The sequence below is a fragment of the Zophobas morio genome, unplaced genomic scaffold, assembly GCF_036711695.1.
Source record: "Zophobas morio isolate AGI-343-1 ecotype UQ-CSIRO unplaced genomic scaffold, CSIRO_AGI_Zmor_V1 ptg000014l, whole genome shotgun sequence".
In the NCBI taxonomy this organism is placed as follows: Eukaryota; Metazoa; Arthropoda; class Insecta; order Coleoptera; family Tenebrionidae; genus Zophobas; species Zophobas morio.
Window position 1 is genome coordinate 17,213,217 of NW_026972119.1, and position 17,004 is coordinate 17,230,220.

Genomic DNA, 17,004 nt, shown 5'->3' on the forward strand with positions numbered 1-17,004 from the left:
ATTTTTCGTTTTTTAATTTTTCAACAAAAGAGCAAATTTATTAAAACTGAAAAATTGAAAAACTGAAAAATCAAAAAATTAAAAAACTGAAAAACCGAAAAAGAAACACTGAAAAACCCAACAATTTAATTGAGATATTGAAGAATTAAAAAAATAAAGAAACTCAAAATCGAATAATTAAGAGGTCAACAATTGGAAAAGGGAAAATTGCAACCTTAAAAATGAAAACCCTGAAAATTTAAATCACAAAAAAATCGAACAATTGCAAAATTGAAAATCAAAAATAGAAAACACGAAACTTGAAACACCGAGAAATTTAAAAATTGTAATCTTAAAACTTGAGAAACTGAAAACTTCGATAATTGAAAAAACTACTGAAAATTTGAAAAATTGAAAAACAAGAAACTGTAAAATCGAAAAACAAAGTTTTCTAGAAATAGAAAAATCGACAAATTGTAAAATTCAAAAGTTGAAGAATCGAAAAATTAAAATATCTAGACACTAAAAAATCGAAAAATACAAAAAATGTAAATTGAAAAATCCAAAAATGACAAAATAAACATGGAAAAACTGTAAAATAAAAAATCGAAAACTGAAAAATTAAAAAAACGAAACATTGAACAAATTAAAAAAATCGGATAACGAAAAAATCAGCAATTGAAAAATCAAACAATAAAAATATCTTTAAATGGAAAAATCGATAAATTCACAACTTTTACCGAAAAATCCAATAATTTCATAATGAAAATCGAAAAACTAAAAAATGGAGACACTGAAAAATTGAAAAATTGTAAAAATATGGAAAAATTAAAAATAAAACTGCAAAGTCGGATAATTGAAAAATTGGAAAAACGAAAAAATAAAACATCCCGAATTTGAAAGATCAAAAAACCGAAAAACGAAACAATTTTGCAATTTTTCAATTTTAAAATTTTCAATTTTAATCAAAATGAAAGTTTACAAAATCGAATAACTGAAACACCGAACCATTAAAAAATGCAACAAATAAAATTCGAGAAATTGAAAAATCGACAAAACGAAGCCATTCTGCAATTTTTCGATATAAAGTTTTTCAAATTCTCGATTTTTAATTTTTCATTTTCTCGATTTTTCATTTTTTAATTGTACAACAAAAAATAAATTTATTGAAATTGAACTTTTGACAAACTATAAAAATTGTAACACTGAAACATCAAAAAACAAAACAATTTAAAATCGATAAATTGAAAATCGACAAAAAGAAAATTCTGCAATTTTTCGATATAAAATTTTTCGAATTTTCGATTTTTATTTCTTCAATTTCTCGATTTGTCATTTTTTAATTTTGAACAAAAGAACAAATTTATTCAAGCCGGAATTTTGAATTGAATTGAAAAATGAAAAAATTGAGAAATCGAAGAATTGAAAAAATAAAGAAAACTTGAAAAAATCGAATAAATGAGAGTTAAAAACTGAAAAATGAAAAAATTGAGAAATTGAACAATGGGATAATTGAAAAAAACAATTGAAAAATCGAAAAATTGTAATATTCAAACCTGAAAACTTTGATTAATTAAAAATCGAGAAAGTGAAACATTGAAAAAACGAAAACCAAAAATTTCTATAAATTAAATAATAAAAATACAGAAAACAATTAATTTCAAAATCCAAAAATTTTAAAATGAAAACCGGAAAAGTAAAAAATTAAGAAATTCTAAAAACGAAACATGGAAAAATTAAAAAAATTGTACAATTGAATAATAAAAAGAAGACATGAAAAATTGAAAATCAAAAATTGAAAAACCAAACTTGAAATATCGAAAAATTGAAAATATTGGGTAACGAAAAAGCAATTAAAAAATGGAACAACTGAGAGAAAGATAGAAATTGTAAAATCTAAAATTTGTAACATTGAAACCTGAAAAGTGATTAACTAAAAATCGAAAAAACGAAAAATTGTAAAATTCAACAGATAGAAAATCGGAAAATTAAAAAACAAATTAGAAAATCGAAAAATTAAAATCTCTACAAATCAAAAAATCGAAAAATACAAAAATTTTACTGAAAAATCCAACAATTTCATTATGAAAATCGAAAAAATGAGAAATGTAAAAATGTAAGAACGAAACACGGAAAAATCGAAAAATATAAAAATCTCGAATTCAGAAATCAAAAAATCGAAGAAACAAAATAATTTGGAATTACCCACTTAGAAGTACTTTATTTTTGATTTTTCATTTTCTCAATTTTTCGTTTTTTAATTTTTTAACAAAAGAGCAAATTTATTAAAACTGAAAAATTGAAAAATCAAAAAATTAAAAAACTAAAAACTGAAAAATCGAAAAAGAAACACTGAAAAATCCAACAATTGAAAATCAAAAATAGAAAAAACGAAACTTGAAACACCGAGAAATTTAAAAATTGTAATCTCAAAACTTGAGAAACTGAAAACTTCGATAATTGAAAAAACTACTGAAAATTTGAAAAATTGAAAAACAAGAAACTGTAAAATCGAAAAACAAAGTATTCTAGAAATATAAAAATCGACAAATTGTAAAATTCAAAAGTTGAAGAATCGAAAAATACAAAAAATGCAAACTGAAAAATCCAAAAATGACAAAATAAACATGAAAAAACAAAAATATCTTTAAATGGAAAAATTGAAAAATACAAAAATTTTACTGAAAAGTCCAATAATTTCATAATGAAAATCGAAAAACTAAAAATGGAGAAATGTAAAAATGTAAAAACGAAACACGGAAAAGTCGAAAAATTATCAATTAAAAAACAAAAAATATAAAAATCCCGAATTGAGAAATCAAAAAATCGAAGAAACAAAATAATTTGGAATTACCCACTTAGAAGTACTTTATTTTTAATTTTTCATTTTCTCAATTTTTCGTTTTTTAATTTTTCAACAAAAGGGCAAATTTATTAAAACTGAAAAATTGAAAAGTCAAAAAATCAAAAAAACTGAAAAACCGAAAAAGAAACACTGAAAAACCCAACAATAAAAAAACTGAGGTATCGAAGAACTGAAAAAATAAAGAAACTCAAAATCGAATAACTAAGAGGTCAACAATTGGAAAAGGGAAAATTGTAACCTTAAAAATGAAAACCCTGAAAATTTAAATCACAAGAAAATCGAACAATTGCAAAATTGAAAATCAAAAATAGAAAAAACGAAACTTGAAACACCGAGAAATTTAAAAATTGTAATCTCAAAACTTGAGAAACTGAAAACTTGGATAATTGAAAAAACTACTGAAAATTTGAACAATTGAAAAACAAGAAACTGTAAAATCGAAAAACAAAGTTTTCTACAAATAGAAAAATCGACAAATTGTAAAATTCAAACGTTGAAGAATCGAAAAATTAAAATATCTATACACCAAAATATCGAAAAATACAAAAAATGTAAATTGAAAAATCCAAAAATGACAAAATAAACATCGAAAAACTGTAAAATTAAAAAATCGAAAACTGAAAAATTAAAAAAAAAAAAACGAAACATTGAACAAATAAAAAAAATCGGATAACGAAAAAACGAGCAATTGAAAAATCAAAAAATAAAAATATCTTCAAATGGAAAAATCGAAAAATACAAAAATTTTCTGAAAAATCCAACAATTTCATAATGAAAATCGGAAAACTAAAAAATGGAGAAATGTAAAAATGTAAAAACGAAACACGGAAAAGTCGAAAAATTATCAATCAAAAAAACGAAAAATATAAAAATCCCGAATTGAGAAATCAAAAAATTGAAGAAACAACATAATTTGGAATTACCCACTTAAAAGTACTTTGTTTCAAATTTTTTATTTTCTCAATTTTTCGTTTTTTAATTTTTCAACAAAAGCGCAAATTTATTAAAACTGAAAAATTGAAAAATCAAAAAATTAAAAACTGATAAATCGAGAAAGAAACAGTGAAAAACCCAACAATTTAATTGACATATCGAAGAATTGAAAAAACAAAGAAATAATTAAGAGAATTAAGAGGTCAACAATTGGAAAAGGGAAAATTGTAACCTCAAAAATGAAAACCCTGACTACTTAAAAAACAGAAAAATCGAACAATTGCAAAATTGAAAATCAAAAATACATAGAAAAAACGAAACTTGAAACACCGAGAAATTTAAAAATTGTAATTTTAAAACTTGAGAAACGGAAACTTCGATAATTGAAAAAACTACTGAAAATTTGAAAAATTGAAAAACAAGAAACTGTAAAATCGAAAAACAAAGTTTTCTAGAAATAGAAAAATCGACAAATTGTAAAATTCAAAAGCTAAAGAATCGAAAAATTAAAATATCTAAACACTAAAAAATCGAAAAATACAAAAAATGCAAATTGATAAATCCAAAAATGACAAAATAAACATGGAAAAACTGTAAAATTAACAAATCGAAAACTCAAAAATTAAAAAAAAAACGAAACATTGAACAAATAAAAAAAATCGGATAAAGAAAAACCAGCAATTGAAAAATCAAAAAACAAAAAATCTTTAAATGGAAAAATCGAAAAATACAAAAATTTTACTGAAAAATCCAACAATTTCATAATGAAAATCGAAAAACTAAAAAATGGAGAAATGTAAAAATGTAAAAACGAAACACGGGAAAGTCGAAAAATTATCAATTAAAAAAACGAAAAATATAAAAATCCCGAATTGAGAAATCAAAAAATCGAAGAAATAAAATAATTTGGAATTACCCACTTAGAAGTACTTTATTTTTAATTTTTCATTTTCTCAATTTTTCGTTTTTTAATGTTTCAACAAACGGGCAAATTTATTAAAACTGAATAATTGAAAAATAAAAAAATTTAAAAAAGTGAAAAACCGATAAAGAAACACTGAAAAACCCAATAATTTAATTGAGATATCGAAGAATTGAAAAAATAAAGAAACTCAAAATCGAATAATTAAGAGGTCAACAATTGGAAAAGGGAAAATTGCAACCTTAAAAATGAAAACCCTGAAAATTTAAAAAACAGAAAAATCGAACAATTGCAAAATCGAAAATCAAAAATAGAAAAAACGAAACTTGAAACACCGAGAAATTTAAAAATTGTAATATTAAAACTTGAGAAACTGAAAACTTCGGTAATTGAAAAAACAACTGAAAATTTAACTGAAGAAATAAAAATCCAGAAACTGAAAAATCGACAACAAAAAATTAAAAAAAGCTAGAACTCGAAAATAAAAATCGAAAAACTGAGAAATCCAAAAATCGAAAAGCTAAGAATATTAAAAACTTCAAAAATCGATGCGAATTTAAAAAATGCTCAGATCACACAGATGAAAGCAATAATATTCGGCCAGTTTGAATTTAGCGCCGATGTACTTTGTTGTGATTGGTCGGCACGGATGGGGAAATTAATCTAATCAATTTGAATTTTCAGGATTTTTCGAAGTGGATTTTTTTTCATCTCCTGCCATCTCCAACTAAACCTAGGAGACAAACACGTTATTACACCTTTTTTTTTGGAAAATCAAATTTTATGTAATACATCAATACGTTGTAATTTTTTTATTTTTGGTCGAAATTAACAAAATTACACTTTTCTGACTGTTTTAAAAAACAATTAGTTTCGTTTATCCTTTAAACATATTTTTAGTTCAACTGCCCCAACAAAAACAACTTAATCTCGAGGTTATGTTTTGCAAACAAAGTGACAAGTGATAAAAGTACAAAGTTCGTGAATATATATAAAAACTATGTGATAAAGCAGTTGAATGGCTCGAAGAATCACCACCTTAATGATGCGACAATACAGCACAGCCCCCAAAAGTATTACAATACTTTAAAATAATAGTTCAACCTAACCTCACTTTATTATTTTAGCGATCCTGACCGAAAAACTCGGCGAAATCGTCACAATCGGCATAAACCGGCCCGAGAAACGCAACTGCGTGGACCCCAGCACCGCGAGACAGCTCAGCAAAGCGATCGAAGACTTCGAAAACGATGACAGCCTCCGGGTGGCAGTTCTCTACGGAAACGGGGGCAACTTTTGCGCTGGGTTTGACTTGAAAGCGTTGTCCGAAATGGACGCAAGCCCTGACGCCGGTATTCACGAAGAGGGACAAATGGTAGCTGCAGACCACGCATTTTTATAACATTGAACAACATTGTGTTAAAGGGGCCAACGCTTCGCTATATTAAAAAACCGATGGTGGCTGCGGTGAGCGGGTATGCAGTGGCAGGGGGTTTAGAGTTGGCTTTAATGTGCGACTTACGCGTGATGGAAGAGAACGCCGTCATGGGTGTGTATTGTCGAAGATTTGGGGTGCCTTTGATGGACGGGGGCACCGTTAGGCTGCAAGCCATGGTGGGGTTGTCCAGAGCGATGGATTTAATTTTGACGGGTCGCTCCCTCGGTGCCAAAGAAGCGCTGGAGTGGGGGGTTGCAAACAGGATTGTCGCTTGCGGTACAGGTAATTTTTTCTATGATTGTAGTTGTGGTTTTATTTTTTTAACGTGGTGTGGTTAGCTCTAGGACAGGCGATTCAACTCGCCGCTTCCTTGACTAAATTTCCGCAGCAGTGTATGTTGACTGACAGAACGTCCACTTACAACGCGGCTTTTAATTCCGCTTATCATGATCTACTTAAGTATGAGCAGACCAATGGCTTAAAAGTGGTTGCTTCTGAGTCGATTCCCGGGGCCAAAAAGTTCGTGAGTGGAGTAGGACGGCACGGGAAATCTACCAATTTAAGAGAAAAAGATCTAAAGACGTGGGAAAAGGAGTTTGAAACTAAAAGCAAGCTGTAAAATTTATTTGTAAATATGAAAAATAGTGTAAGGAATAAAAAGTACTGTTTTAAATATTTGCACTGGGCGGTCTTTTACTTTTGGAACTATTGCTTGTTTTAGAACCGTGCGAGCGTTTGCTGGCGGTACTGCTTTTTGGCTAAAAAAAAATCAATAATAATAATAATAATGATTCACAAGTGTGAGCTACCCTTAGTGTAGTTGACCTTCTCCTAGTAATATTTTGCCCTTTTATGTTGTTAACAAGTATAGCGCAAATGTCACTATTTGGGTTCAACATTGGTGCGATTTCTTCAATCTCGGTCTTAGTCTCATTTCCTAACCTGATATGAAAGATCAATTTTTTTTAAATATCTACTTACGTCTGATGACAACAATAAAATATCTCTCTCTTGGATGAAAAATAGTCAAACCGTTGATTGTAGGTTTGTAGTCCTGAATATGCAACAATTCGCCGTTTATATTACACAAGTCATAATGATCACCTGCAAAAATTATTGTCCACATTAGGGAGGAAAACAGTACTTTTCGTACCCCGAAACTGCACCGTTTTAGCTCACCGTCTATATTTATATGCGCTTCAGTGCATATATAATCCAGTATCAGCTGAAGAATGCAGTTCGGATTAAAGTACAGCTTCGTGTTATACGGATCGGCCTCTGTAGACCGTATGCTTTTTAAAGTCGAAACTGACTCATTCAGGTATCTCTTATAATGCAGATAATCTACAAAAAGCGAATTTAGCAAACCCAAAAACACCGAAAATACTCACCGATATACTTTAGAACACAATACATGACTTAGACAAAGTCAAATTTCCCTCCAAATAAAAATTTTCGTTTTGTTTGTATTGTCCCGAGTCTCCTAGCAACGCATATAAACAAAGACAACATTGTCAAAGTTGAGCCATATTTCATCGTTACGTTTAATAATGGACTGGAATTACCTCTTTTCGCTAACTCCTGAAGACCTCAGCGAGGAAGAAAAAGACGGGTTGTACAACACAGTGACCTGGTTTAACTGCGACGGTGAAGATTTAAGTGTGAAGAAGTGCGTCACGGTTATTAAAATTACACAGGAAGTGCTGAAGTACAAAGGGGAGCAAGTGGAGGTTTTGTTGCACAAGTTAGACGAGTTGGCGACCCAACAAGGGGAGGAAGAAGGTAGAAGAATTGAGTCTGATACAGAAGTAAGAAGTAGCAGGTCGCGAAAATCGAGTTCTATAGAGCTTGAAAGTGAGTATACTTTGCAAGATTTGCGTCACCACCCTAATTGGATTGTTTTCTAGATCTAGAACAAAAATATCTAGAGTTGAAAAGCAAATACAAGAAGCAAGGGCGCATAAATGAGAAGAATTCGAACGAAATTAGTAAGGTATGAATTTAGGAAAGCGTTTTCGGGGTTTGTATTTTGTTTTAAATAATTTTGTAGCTTCAAAAGAAGGTTACTAATTTAGAACAAGAGAAGAATCGCTTAATTAGCGAGTTACAGGTAGCCAGTCAGGATGATACGCGGTCAGATGTGTCAGAAACCGTGAAGGAACAACATAAAGAGCTGGTGAATACTGTGCATGTCAAGAATAAGCAAATTTCTGATTTGTTGCGGGATATAGAGGTGAGGTAAGTTCGTCAGATTGGTTCAAAAATGATAATTGTGTTGTAGGCAACTGAACAAGACAATGTAATTTTACGCGAAAAACTGACGACTGTCAGAGACGAACTTTCCACAGCTACGAAAGAACTGACGTCGCTGACTGAAAATTTTAAAGCTTCTAAAATCGATCAGGAAGAATCTCTTGGTTAGTAAAGTGTTAAAAGTAGTTATGTAGTGGGGTTTGATGCCACTTTGGCGCAATCATTTGAATTCCTGCGCATGCGTGTTATGGATAAGGGTTTTCTTTGAATTATTGCGCATGCGCAGCCATTAATTATATTAATTACAACTTAAAAAAAATCGGTCTAAAAACTTATACAGTACTTCCCACGTCAGGTTCGGTCAGGTCAGGTGATAGTGATAAAAAAAGATGCTATTTTTTGGTTTCTTGCAATTTTGGTTCCAAATCATTATTAGTTTGTTGTTTTTGTCGATTTTTTTTCTAGAATTTCTATATTTGATTTAGTAATTACGAATTAGGGACCAGAGTGGAAAAAATAACAAGATTATCTAAAAAAAATAAAATTTTAAAATTTTGCGTTAATTTTGCGAGGCAGCGTATAAAAAAATTCTACGTATAAAAAAAAATAAAAAAAGATGAGACTCCACCAACTTGCATGTGCTCACTGTCTTTGCAAAATAAATTAGCTTCACAGGGATACCTGTAGGATTATTATAATAAAACAAACCTAAGTAATCTCATTGACAATTCATTCGTAAACGTTCTTATTTTTAGTTAGCGTTTTATTATCTTTACGTTAGAACACTCAGAACACCATAATCCCAAAATTCTTAGAACACCATTATCCTCAGATCCTCAGAACACCATAATCGTCAAATTCTCAAAACACCATGATCCTCAATTCCTCAAAACATGATGGTTTTCAAATTCTCAAAATTTCATAATTGTCAAATCATCAGAACACCATAATCTTTAAGTACTCATAACACCATAATCCTCAAATCTTTAGAACACCTTAATTCTCAAATCTTTAGAACACCATAATTCTAAAATCCTCAAATCCTCAGAACATCTTAATCCACAAATCCTCAGAACACCATGATCCTCAAATTCTCAAAATTCCAAAATCCTCAAATTCTCAGAACACCATAATCCTTAAATTCTCAAAACACCATGATCCTCAATTCTTCAAAACATGATGGTTTTCAAATTCTCAAAATTCCATAATTGTCAAATCCTAAGAACACCATAATCTTTAAGTTCTCATAACACCATAATCCTCAAATCTTTAGAACACCTTAATTCTCATCTTTAGAACAGCATAATTCTAAAATCCTCAAATCCTCAGAACATCTTAATCCTCAAATCTTCAGAACACCATGAGCCTCAAATTCTCAAAATTCCATAATCCTCAAATTCTCAGAACACCATAATCCTTAAATTCTCAAAACACCATGATCCTCAATTCTTCAAAACATGATGGTTTTCAAATTCTCAAAATTCCATAATTGCCAAATGAAATCCTAAGAACACCATAATCTTTAAATTCTCACTACACCATAATGCTCAAATCTTTAGAACACCTTAATTCTCAAATCTTTAGAACACCATAATTCTAAAATCCTCAAATCCTCCGAACATCTTAATCCTCAAATCCTCAGAACACCATGATCCTCAAATTCTCAAAATTCCAAAATCCTCAAATTCTCAGAACACCATAATCCTTAAATTCTCACAACACCATAATCCTCAAATCCTTAGAACACCTTAATTCTCAAATCTTTAGAACACCATAATTCTAAAATCCTCAAATCCTCAGAACTTTTTAATCCTCAAATCCTCAGAACATCTTAATCCTCAAATTCGCAAAACACCATAATTCTCAAATACTCAGAACAACATAATTTTCAGCTCCTCAAAACACGATAATCCTTAGATTCTCAGAACACCATAATTCTCGATTCCTCAAAACACCATAATCGTCAAATCCTTAGAACACCACTGTAGGTAAGCGGAGAAAAATGTTGTGCCTCGGTGGGATTCGAACCCCACGCCTCTCGCTCTCCGGGCAAGTATCCTAACCACTAGACCACGAGGCCACTTATCTTTCTCTGCTTACCGATGTGTTATTCTGCCGCCACAGTAATTCTCAAATCCCCAAAACACCATAATCCTCAAATTCTCAAAACATGATGGTTCTCAAATTCTCAAAATTCCATAATTGTCAAATCCTCAGAACACCACAATCTTTAAATTCTCACAACACCATAATACTCAAATTTTTAGAACACCTTAATTCTCAAACCTTTAGAACACCATAATTCTAAAATCCTCAAATCCTCAGAACACCATGATCCTCAAATTCTCACAACAGCATAAACCTCAAATCCTTACACCTTAATTCTCAAATCTTTAGAACACCACAATTCTAAAATCCTCAAATCCTCAGAACATTTTAATTCTCAAATTCCCAAAACACGATCATCCTCAAACCCTCAGAACAGCAAAATCCTCAAATCCCCAAAACACCATGATCCTTAAATCCTCAAAAGAGCAAAATCCTCAAATGCTCAGAATACCAAACATTGAAAAATCATAAAACTAAAATATCCAAATATATAGAAACAAAAAACTGAACAATCGAGAAATCCAAACGTCAAAAATTCGAATAATCCTCAAATCCTTAGAACACCTTAATTCTCAAATCCTAAAAACAAAAACCCCCAAATCGTCAGAGCATTATAATCCCCAAATTCGCAGAACACCATAATCCTCAAATCCTCAGAACACCATAATTCTCAAATCCCCAAAACATCATAATTCTCAAATCCTCAAAACACCATAATCCTTAAATCCTCAAAACACGATAATCCTCAAATCCTCAGAACACCATAATCCTCAAATCCTCAGAACACGATAGTCAGGAAGTTCCCAAAATACTATATTCCTCAAATCCTCAAAACACGATGATCCTCAAATCCACAGAATACCAGAATCCTCAAATCCTCAAAACACCATAATAATATCGAAAATTTGAAAATTGGCAAATTGAAAAATTGAAAAATCGGGAAATCGGAAAGTAGAAAAATCGAATAGTTGAGAAATCGAAAAGTCGTAAAGTCAAAATTTCATAAAACTAAAATATTCGAAAATTGAGAAATCGAAAAATTGGGAAATCGGAATGTCGAAAAATAAAAGTCGAAAAATCAAAAATCGATTAATCGAGAAATTGAAAAATCGAAAATTTAGAAACCCCAAAAATTGAAAAACCATAAAACTAAAATATCCGAAAATTGAGAAATCGATACATCAAAAAAGTGAAAAATCTAAAATTTAAAAGTTCGAAAAATTGAAATACATATTGAAGAACTAAAGAACCAGAAAATTGAACAATCGAGGACTCAAAACATCAAAAAAAAAATCAAAAAAATTAAAAATTAAAAAGTCGAAAAACCGAAAAATTGCAACATCTCAAAACTGAAAAATCGAAAACTTGAGAAATCGGCAAATAGAGAAATCGAAAAGACGATAAATCCGAAAGTCGAAAAATCAAAAAACGGATTAATCGAGAAATTGAAAATTCGAAAAATTTAAAAAATTAAAAATGAAAAAGTCGAAAAAACGAAAAATTGAAAAATCCAAAAACTGATATGTACATCGAAAACTTGACAAATCGGCAAATAGAGAAGCCGAAAAATCGGGACATCGGAAAGTCGAAAAAACGAAGTAGAGAAATCGAAAAGTCGAAAAATTAAAAAATCGACTAATCGAGAAATTGAAAAATCGAAAATTTAGAAACAAAAAACTGAACAATCGGAAAATCAAAACATCAGAAATTCGAAAAATCCTCAAATCCTTAGAACACCTTAATTCTCAAATCCTGAAAACACAATAATCGTCAAATCCTCACAGCACTATAGTCCTCAAATCATCAGAACACCATAATCCTCAAATCCCCAAAACACCATGATCCTTAAATCCTCAAAACACCATGATTCTTAAATCCTCATAACACGATAATCCTCAAAGCCACAGAATACCATGATTGTCAAATCCTCAAAACACCATAATAATATCGAAAACTTGAGAAATCGGCAAATTGAAAAATTGAAAAATCGGGAAATCGGAAAGTCGAAAAATTGAATAGTTGAGTGATCAAAAAGTCGTAAAATCAAAATCTCACAAAATTAAAATATCCGAAAATTGAGAAATCGAAACATCAAAAAAAGTGAAAAATCTAAAATTTAAAGATTCGAAAAATTGAAATACATATTGAAAAACTAAAGAATCAGAAAATTGAACAATCGAGAAATCAAAACATCAAAAAAATTTAAAATTAAAAAGTCGAAAAACCGAAAAATTGAAACATCTCAAAACTGAAAAATCGAAAACTTGAGAAATCGGCAAATAGAGAAATCGAAAAGTCGCTAAATCCGAAAGTCGAAAAATCGAAAAGTCGAAAAATCAAAAAATCGATTAATCGAGAAATTGAAAATTCGAACAATCTAAAATTTCAAAAATTGAAAAAATTAAAAAGTCGAAAAAACGAAAAATTGAAAAATCCAAAAACTGATATGTACATCGAAAACTTGACAAATCGGCAAATAGAGAAGTCGAAAAATCGAAAATTTAGAAACAAAAAACTGAACAATCGAAAAATCAAAACATCAGAAATTCGAAAAATCTTCAAATCCTTAGGACACCTTAATTCTCAAATCCTGAATACACTATAACCGTCAAATCCTTACAGCACTATAATCCTCAAATCCTCAGAACACCATAACCCTCAAATCCCCAAAACACCATGATCCTTAAATCCTCAAAAGAAAATAATTCTCAAATTCTCAAAATACCACCATCTTTAAATCCGCAAAACACCATGATCCTCAAATCATCAAAACACCATAATCCCCAAATCCTCAAAATAGCAAAATCCTCAAATGCTCAGAATACCATAATCCTGCAATCCTCAAAACACCATAATCCTCAAATCTTTAGAACACCATAATTCGCAAATCCTTAGAACACCATATTCCTCAAATTCTCAGAACACCATAATCCTCAAATTCTCAGAACACTATAATCCTCAAATAGTCAGAACACCGTAATCCTGAAACACTCAAAATACTATAATCCTCATATCCTCAGAACACCATAACCTTCATATCCTCAGAACAGCATAATCCTCAAATCCTCATAACACGATAATCAGGAAGTTCCCAAAATACTATAGTCCTCAAATCCTCAAAACACGATAATCCTCAAATCCACAGAATACCAGAATCCTCAAATCCTCAAAACACCATAATAATATCGAAAATTTGAAAATCGGTAAATTGAAAAATCGGGAAATCGGAAAGTCGAAAAATCGAATAGTTGAGAAATCGAAAAGTCGTAAAGTCAAAATCTCATAAAACTAAATTATCCGAAAATTGAGAAATCGAAACATCAAAAAAGTGAAAAATCTAAAATTTAAAAATTCGAAAAATTGAAATACATATTGAAAAACTAAAGAACAGAAAATTGAACATTCGACAAATCAAAACATCAAAAAATTGAAAAATTGAAAATTCGAAAAATCTAAAATTTAAAAAATTGATTAAATTAAAAATGAAAAAGTTGAAAAACCGAAAAATTGAAAAATCCAAAAACTGATATGTACACCGAAAACTTGACAAATTGGCAAATAGAGAATTCGGACATCGGAAAGTTGAAAACTCGAAGTTGAGAAATTGGAACGTCCAAAAATAAAAAAATCGACTAAAATCGAAAATTTTGAAACACCAAACATTGAAAAATCATAAAACTAAAATATCCGAAAATATAGAAACAAAAAACTGAATAATCGAGAAATCCACACATCAAAAATTCGAATTATCCTCAAATCCTTAGAACACCTTAATTCTCAAATCCTAAAAACAAAAACCCCCAAATCCTCAGAACACAATAATTCTCAAATCCCCAGAACATCATAATTCTCAAATCCTCAAAACACCATAATCCTTAAATCCTCAAAACACGATAATCCTCAAATCCTCAAAACACTATAATCCTTAAATCCTCAAAACACGTTAATCCTCAAATCCTCAGAACACGATAATCAGGAAGTTCCCAAAATATTATAATCCTAAAATTCTCAAAACACGATAATCCTCAAATCCACGGAATACTATAATCCTCAAATCTGCGGAATATCATAATCCTCAAATCCTTAAAACACCATAATAATATCGAAAAGTTGAGAAATCGGCAAATTGAAAAATTGAAAAATCGGGAAATCGGAAAGTCGAAAAATCGAATAGTTGAGAAATCGGAAAGTCGTAAAATCAAAATCTCATAAAATTAAAATATCCGAAAATTGAGAAATCGATACATCAAAAAAGTGAAAAATCTAAAATTTAGAACTTCGAAAAATTGAAATACATATTGAAAAACTAAGAATCAGAAAATTGGAACAATCGAGAAATCAAAACATCAAAAAATTGAAAAATTGAAAATTCGAAAAATCTAAAATTTAAAAATCCCAAAACTGAAACATCAAAATCTTGAGAAATCGACAAACAGAGAAATCGAAAAATCGGTACCTAAATCGGAAAGTCGAAAAATCAACAAATCGATTAATCGAGAAATTGAAAATTCGAAAAATGTAAAATTTAAAAAATTGGAAAAATTAAAATTTTGACTTTTTTCCAAAAATCTGAATATCTCAGTAAAATCTCAAGCGGATTCGTAAACTACACGTGTGGGAGTTTGATGACATCGAAAAAACATGAAAGTAGCCATTCATCAGATGGACGTACCCTAAAACAGTACTTCCTTAGGGTATGCTCGGGAAGTAAAATTTAATTAGTAAGAAGCGGCAAATCTGCAGCATTTGTAAATTCCACCGCTCACTAGATAGACGAAACTTTTATAAAAGTCCTACAGTGCTGTTTTCAGACCACTTGATTTTTCAATAAATGTTAGTGTATTTATTTAGTATTGAAGTGAGTCGCTAGAGCTTGTCATCTTCAAATTTTCGCGCCAAAAGTGGCCTGGTGTTTTTAAATAAACACAATATGTGATTTAAACGCTATTTTCTAACAGAAAACGTAAAGAAACTGACTGCCGAGAATGAAAATTTACAAGAAGAAATACGAGACATTTTGGAACAGAAACGTCAGTTCGAACAAGAAATGGAGGAATTCACCGAAGAAGTCAATCTCAGAGTGGACGAGTGGAAGGTGATTAAAAATTCAAAATTTATTGTTTCTCATTTCATTTGTTTGTAGAAAATACTCGAAGAAAAAGAAAAAGAGATAAATGATCTGCGTTCACGTCAGATACCACCAAGCCACCACTCTTCCATGTCCAGCATCCCTCAAGACAACGAACAGACGCAAGTTTCCGCCCTCAGCAAAGTTCTACTAGAACGAGAGAAACAACTGCTCGAAGTGAAAACGCAGCTCCAGGAAGCGGTCAAAGAGATGGAGGAAACAACAGCGTCGATGCAACAACTCAAAGACAACAAAACAGAAAACGAGAGAACAATTAACGACTTATCACAGTCGGTTAAAGAATTCAAAAAACAGCTAAAATCGACCCACGAGCGGTGTCAAGATTTGCAAAACGATTTAACACACGCTGAACAGTTAGTCGTCAAGAAGGAAAACGACGTGAGTTTGTATGTCCAGTCTATGTTGTATTCAGTGTTTTTTATGCTTCAGATCCAACAAATATTGACGAAGTTGAAGGAGAAAGGTCAGACGGAGTTGTCAGACGTTTTCGAGGAAATTCAACAACTGAAGGGTCAGAATCGAGTCCAGGAAAAACAAATCATGAATTTAGTTAAGGCGTCCAATAAGCTGCAAGATTCGTGTGACTTGTATGAGAAGGAAAACGAAGCGCTGAGGTATACACTGGTCGCGAGTTGTCCGGTCACGAACTTGTAATGTCACTCTTGTAGGGATAAACTGGGAATTGCAGTCGACGAAGTCGTCAGTACTAGTAGTGTCTCAGCCAAGCAGAAACAACAAAAGAAAGAATTCCAGTCGCTGAAAAAATTGGTACAAAAACTAGAAGAAGACAAACTTGAACTGAAGATGAAACTTCATGAGCAGAAACGGCTCCCGGAACAAAGCGAAGAGAAACCTGATACTTATAGGTCGCAGGACCACGATGTTTCCACTAAGGATCAAATTAAGGTCTTAGTGGAAGAGAATGAAGCTTTGAGAAAAGGAATGCACGAAATTATGGACAGTCTCAACTCGAGAAAAGGTACTTTAGGCTTTGTGTCTTCCCTAAAGTAACAATTTTTCTTTAGAATCGAGCTTAAAGGAAGTAAAATGTGAAACTTTTGAGAAGCTACTGAGAGCTTTGGATGTTAAGCACATTTCGGGGTGGTACCACCCTGCAATGAGACTTCAAGCGGAATTACACAACCAAGAAGGAGTTAATGCCGAACTTAGGGAACAACTGCGATTGGTTAGATTAGAGTCGTTATCAGCTAGAAGCATATCTGAGAGAAGTGGAGACGTGGTAGACACCAGTCTTGCCAACACGATTTCAGGGGCTGATCTTGCCACTATTAACAGTATTCACCAAACCCTACAAGATCTTTTTATGGTAAATACGAATTTGTTAAATTTCAGAA

General features: G+C 30.9%; 3 protein-coding genes and 1 non-coding gene across 4 annotated transcripts in view; 2 read left to right on the plus strand and 2 right to left on the minus strand.

The window, feature by feature from the left end:
* Nucleotides 1-5,556: 5,556 nt before the first annotated feature.
* LOC135128582 (carnitinyl-CoA dehydratase-like) lies at nucleotides 5,557-6,813 on the plus strand. Its single transcript, XM_064055475.1, has 4 exons — nucleotides 5,557-5,773; nucleotides 5,828-6,075; nucleotides 6,126-6,420; nucleotides 6,477-6,813. Exons 1-4 carry the CDS (start codon nucleotides 5,719-5,721, stop codon nucleotides 6,755-6,757), a joined length of 879 nt encoding a protein of 292 aa, XP_063911545.1. The 5' UTR covers nucleotides 5,557-5,718; the 3' UTR covers nucleotides 6,758-6,813.
* Nucleotides 6,690-7,617, minus strand: LOC135128583 (uncharacterized). The gene is made up of 5 exons (XM_064055476.1): nucleotides 7,530-7,617; nucleotides 7,318-7,482; nucleotides 7,120-7,242; nucleotides 6,948-7,075; nucleotides 6,690-6,896 (listed from the first exon to the last, which is right to left on the minus strand). The coding sequence occupies exons 1-5, from the start codon at nucleotides 7,552-7,554 to the stop codon at nucleotides 6,807-6,809; spliced, it is 531 nt and encodes a 176-aa protein (XP_063911546.1). The 5' UTR covers nucleotides 7,555-7,617; the 3' UTR covers nucleotides 6,690-6,806.
* Nucleotides 7,499-17,004, plus strand: part of LOC135128580 (centrosomal protein of 290 kDa) — an 83,543-nt gene continuing 74,037 nt past the window's right edge. Inside the window, exons 1-9 of the mRNA XM_064055473.1 lie at nucleotides 7,499-7,992; nucleotides 8,046-8,131; nucleotides 8,189-8,371; nucleotides 8,420-8,555; nucleotides 15,459-15,595; nucleotides 15,644-16,027; nucleotides 16,079-16,263; nucleotides 16,318-16,628; nucleotides 16,675-16,976. Coding sequence (XP_063911543.1) covers nucleotides 7,689-7,992; nucleotides 8,046-8,131; nucleotides 8,189-8,371; nucleotides 8,420-8,555; nucleotides 15,459-15,595; nucleotides 15,644-16,027; nucleotides 16,079-16,263; nucleotides 16,318-16,628; nucleotides 16,675-16,976 — 2,028 coding nt within the window. The 5' untranslated portion in view covers nucleotides 7,499-7,688. The remainder of the gene's footprint in view (nucleotides 7,993-8,045; nucleotides 8,132-8,188; nucleotides 8,372-8,419; nucleotides 8,556-15,458; nucleotides 15,596-15,643; nucleotides 16,028-16,078; nucleotides 16,264-16,317; nucleotides 16,629-16,674; nucleotides 16,977-17,004) is intronic.
* Trnas-gga (transfer RNA serine (anticodon GGA)) lies at nucleotides 10,398-10,471 on the minus strand. Its single transcript has one exon. It is a non-coding gene; the product is annotated as a tRNA-Ser (tRNA).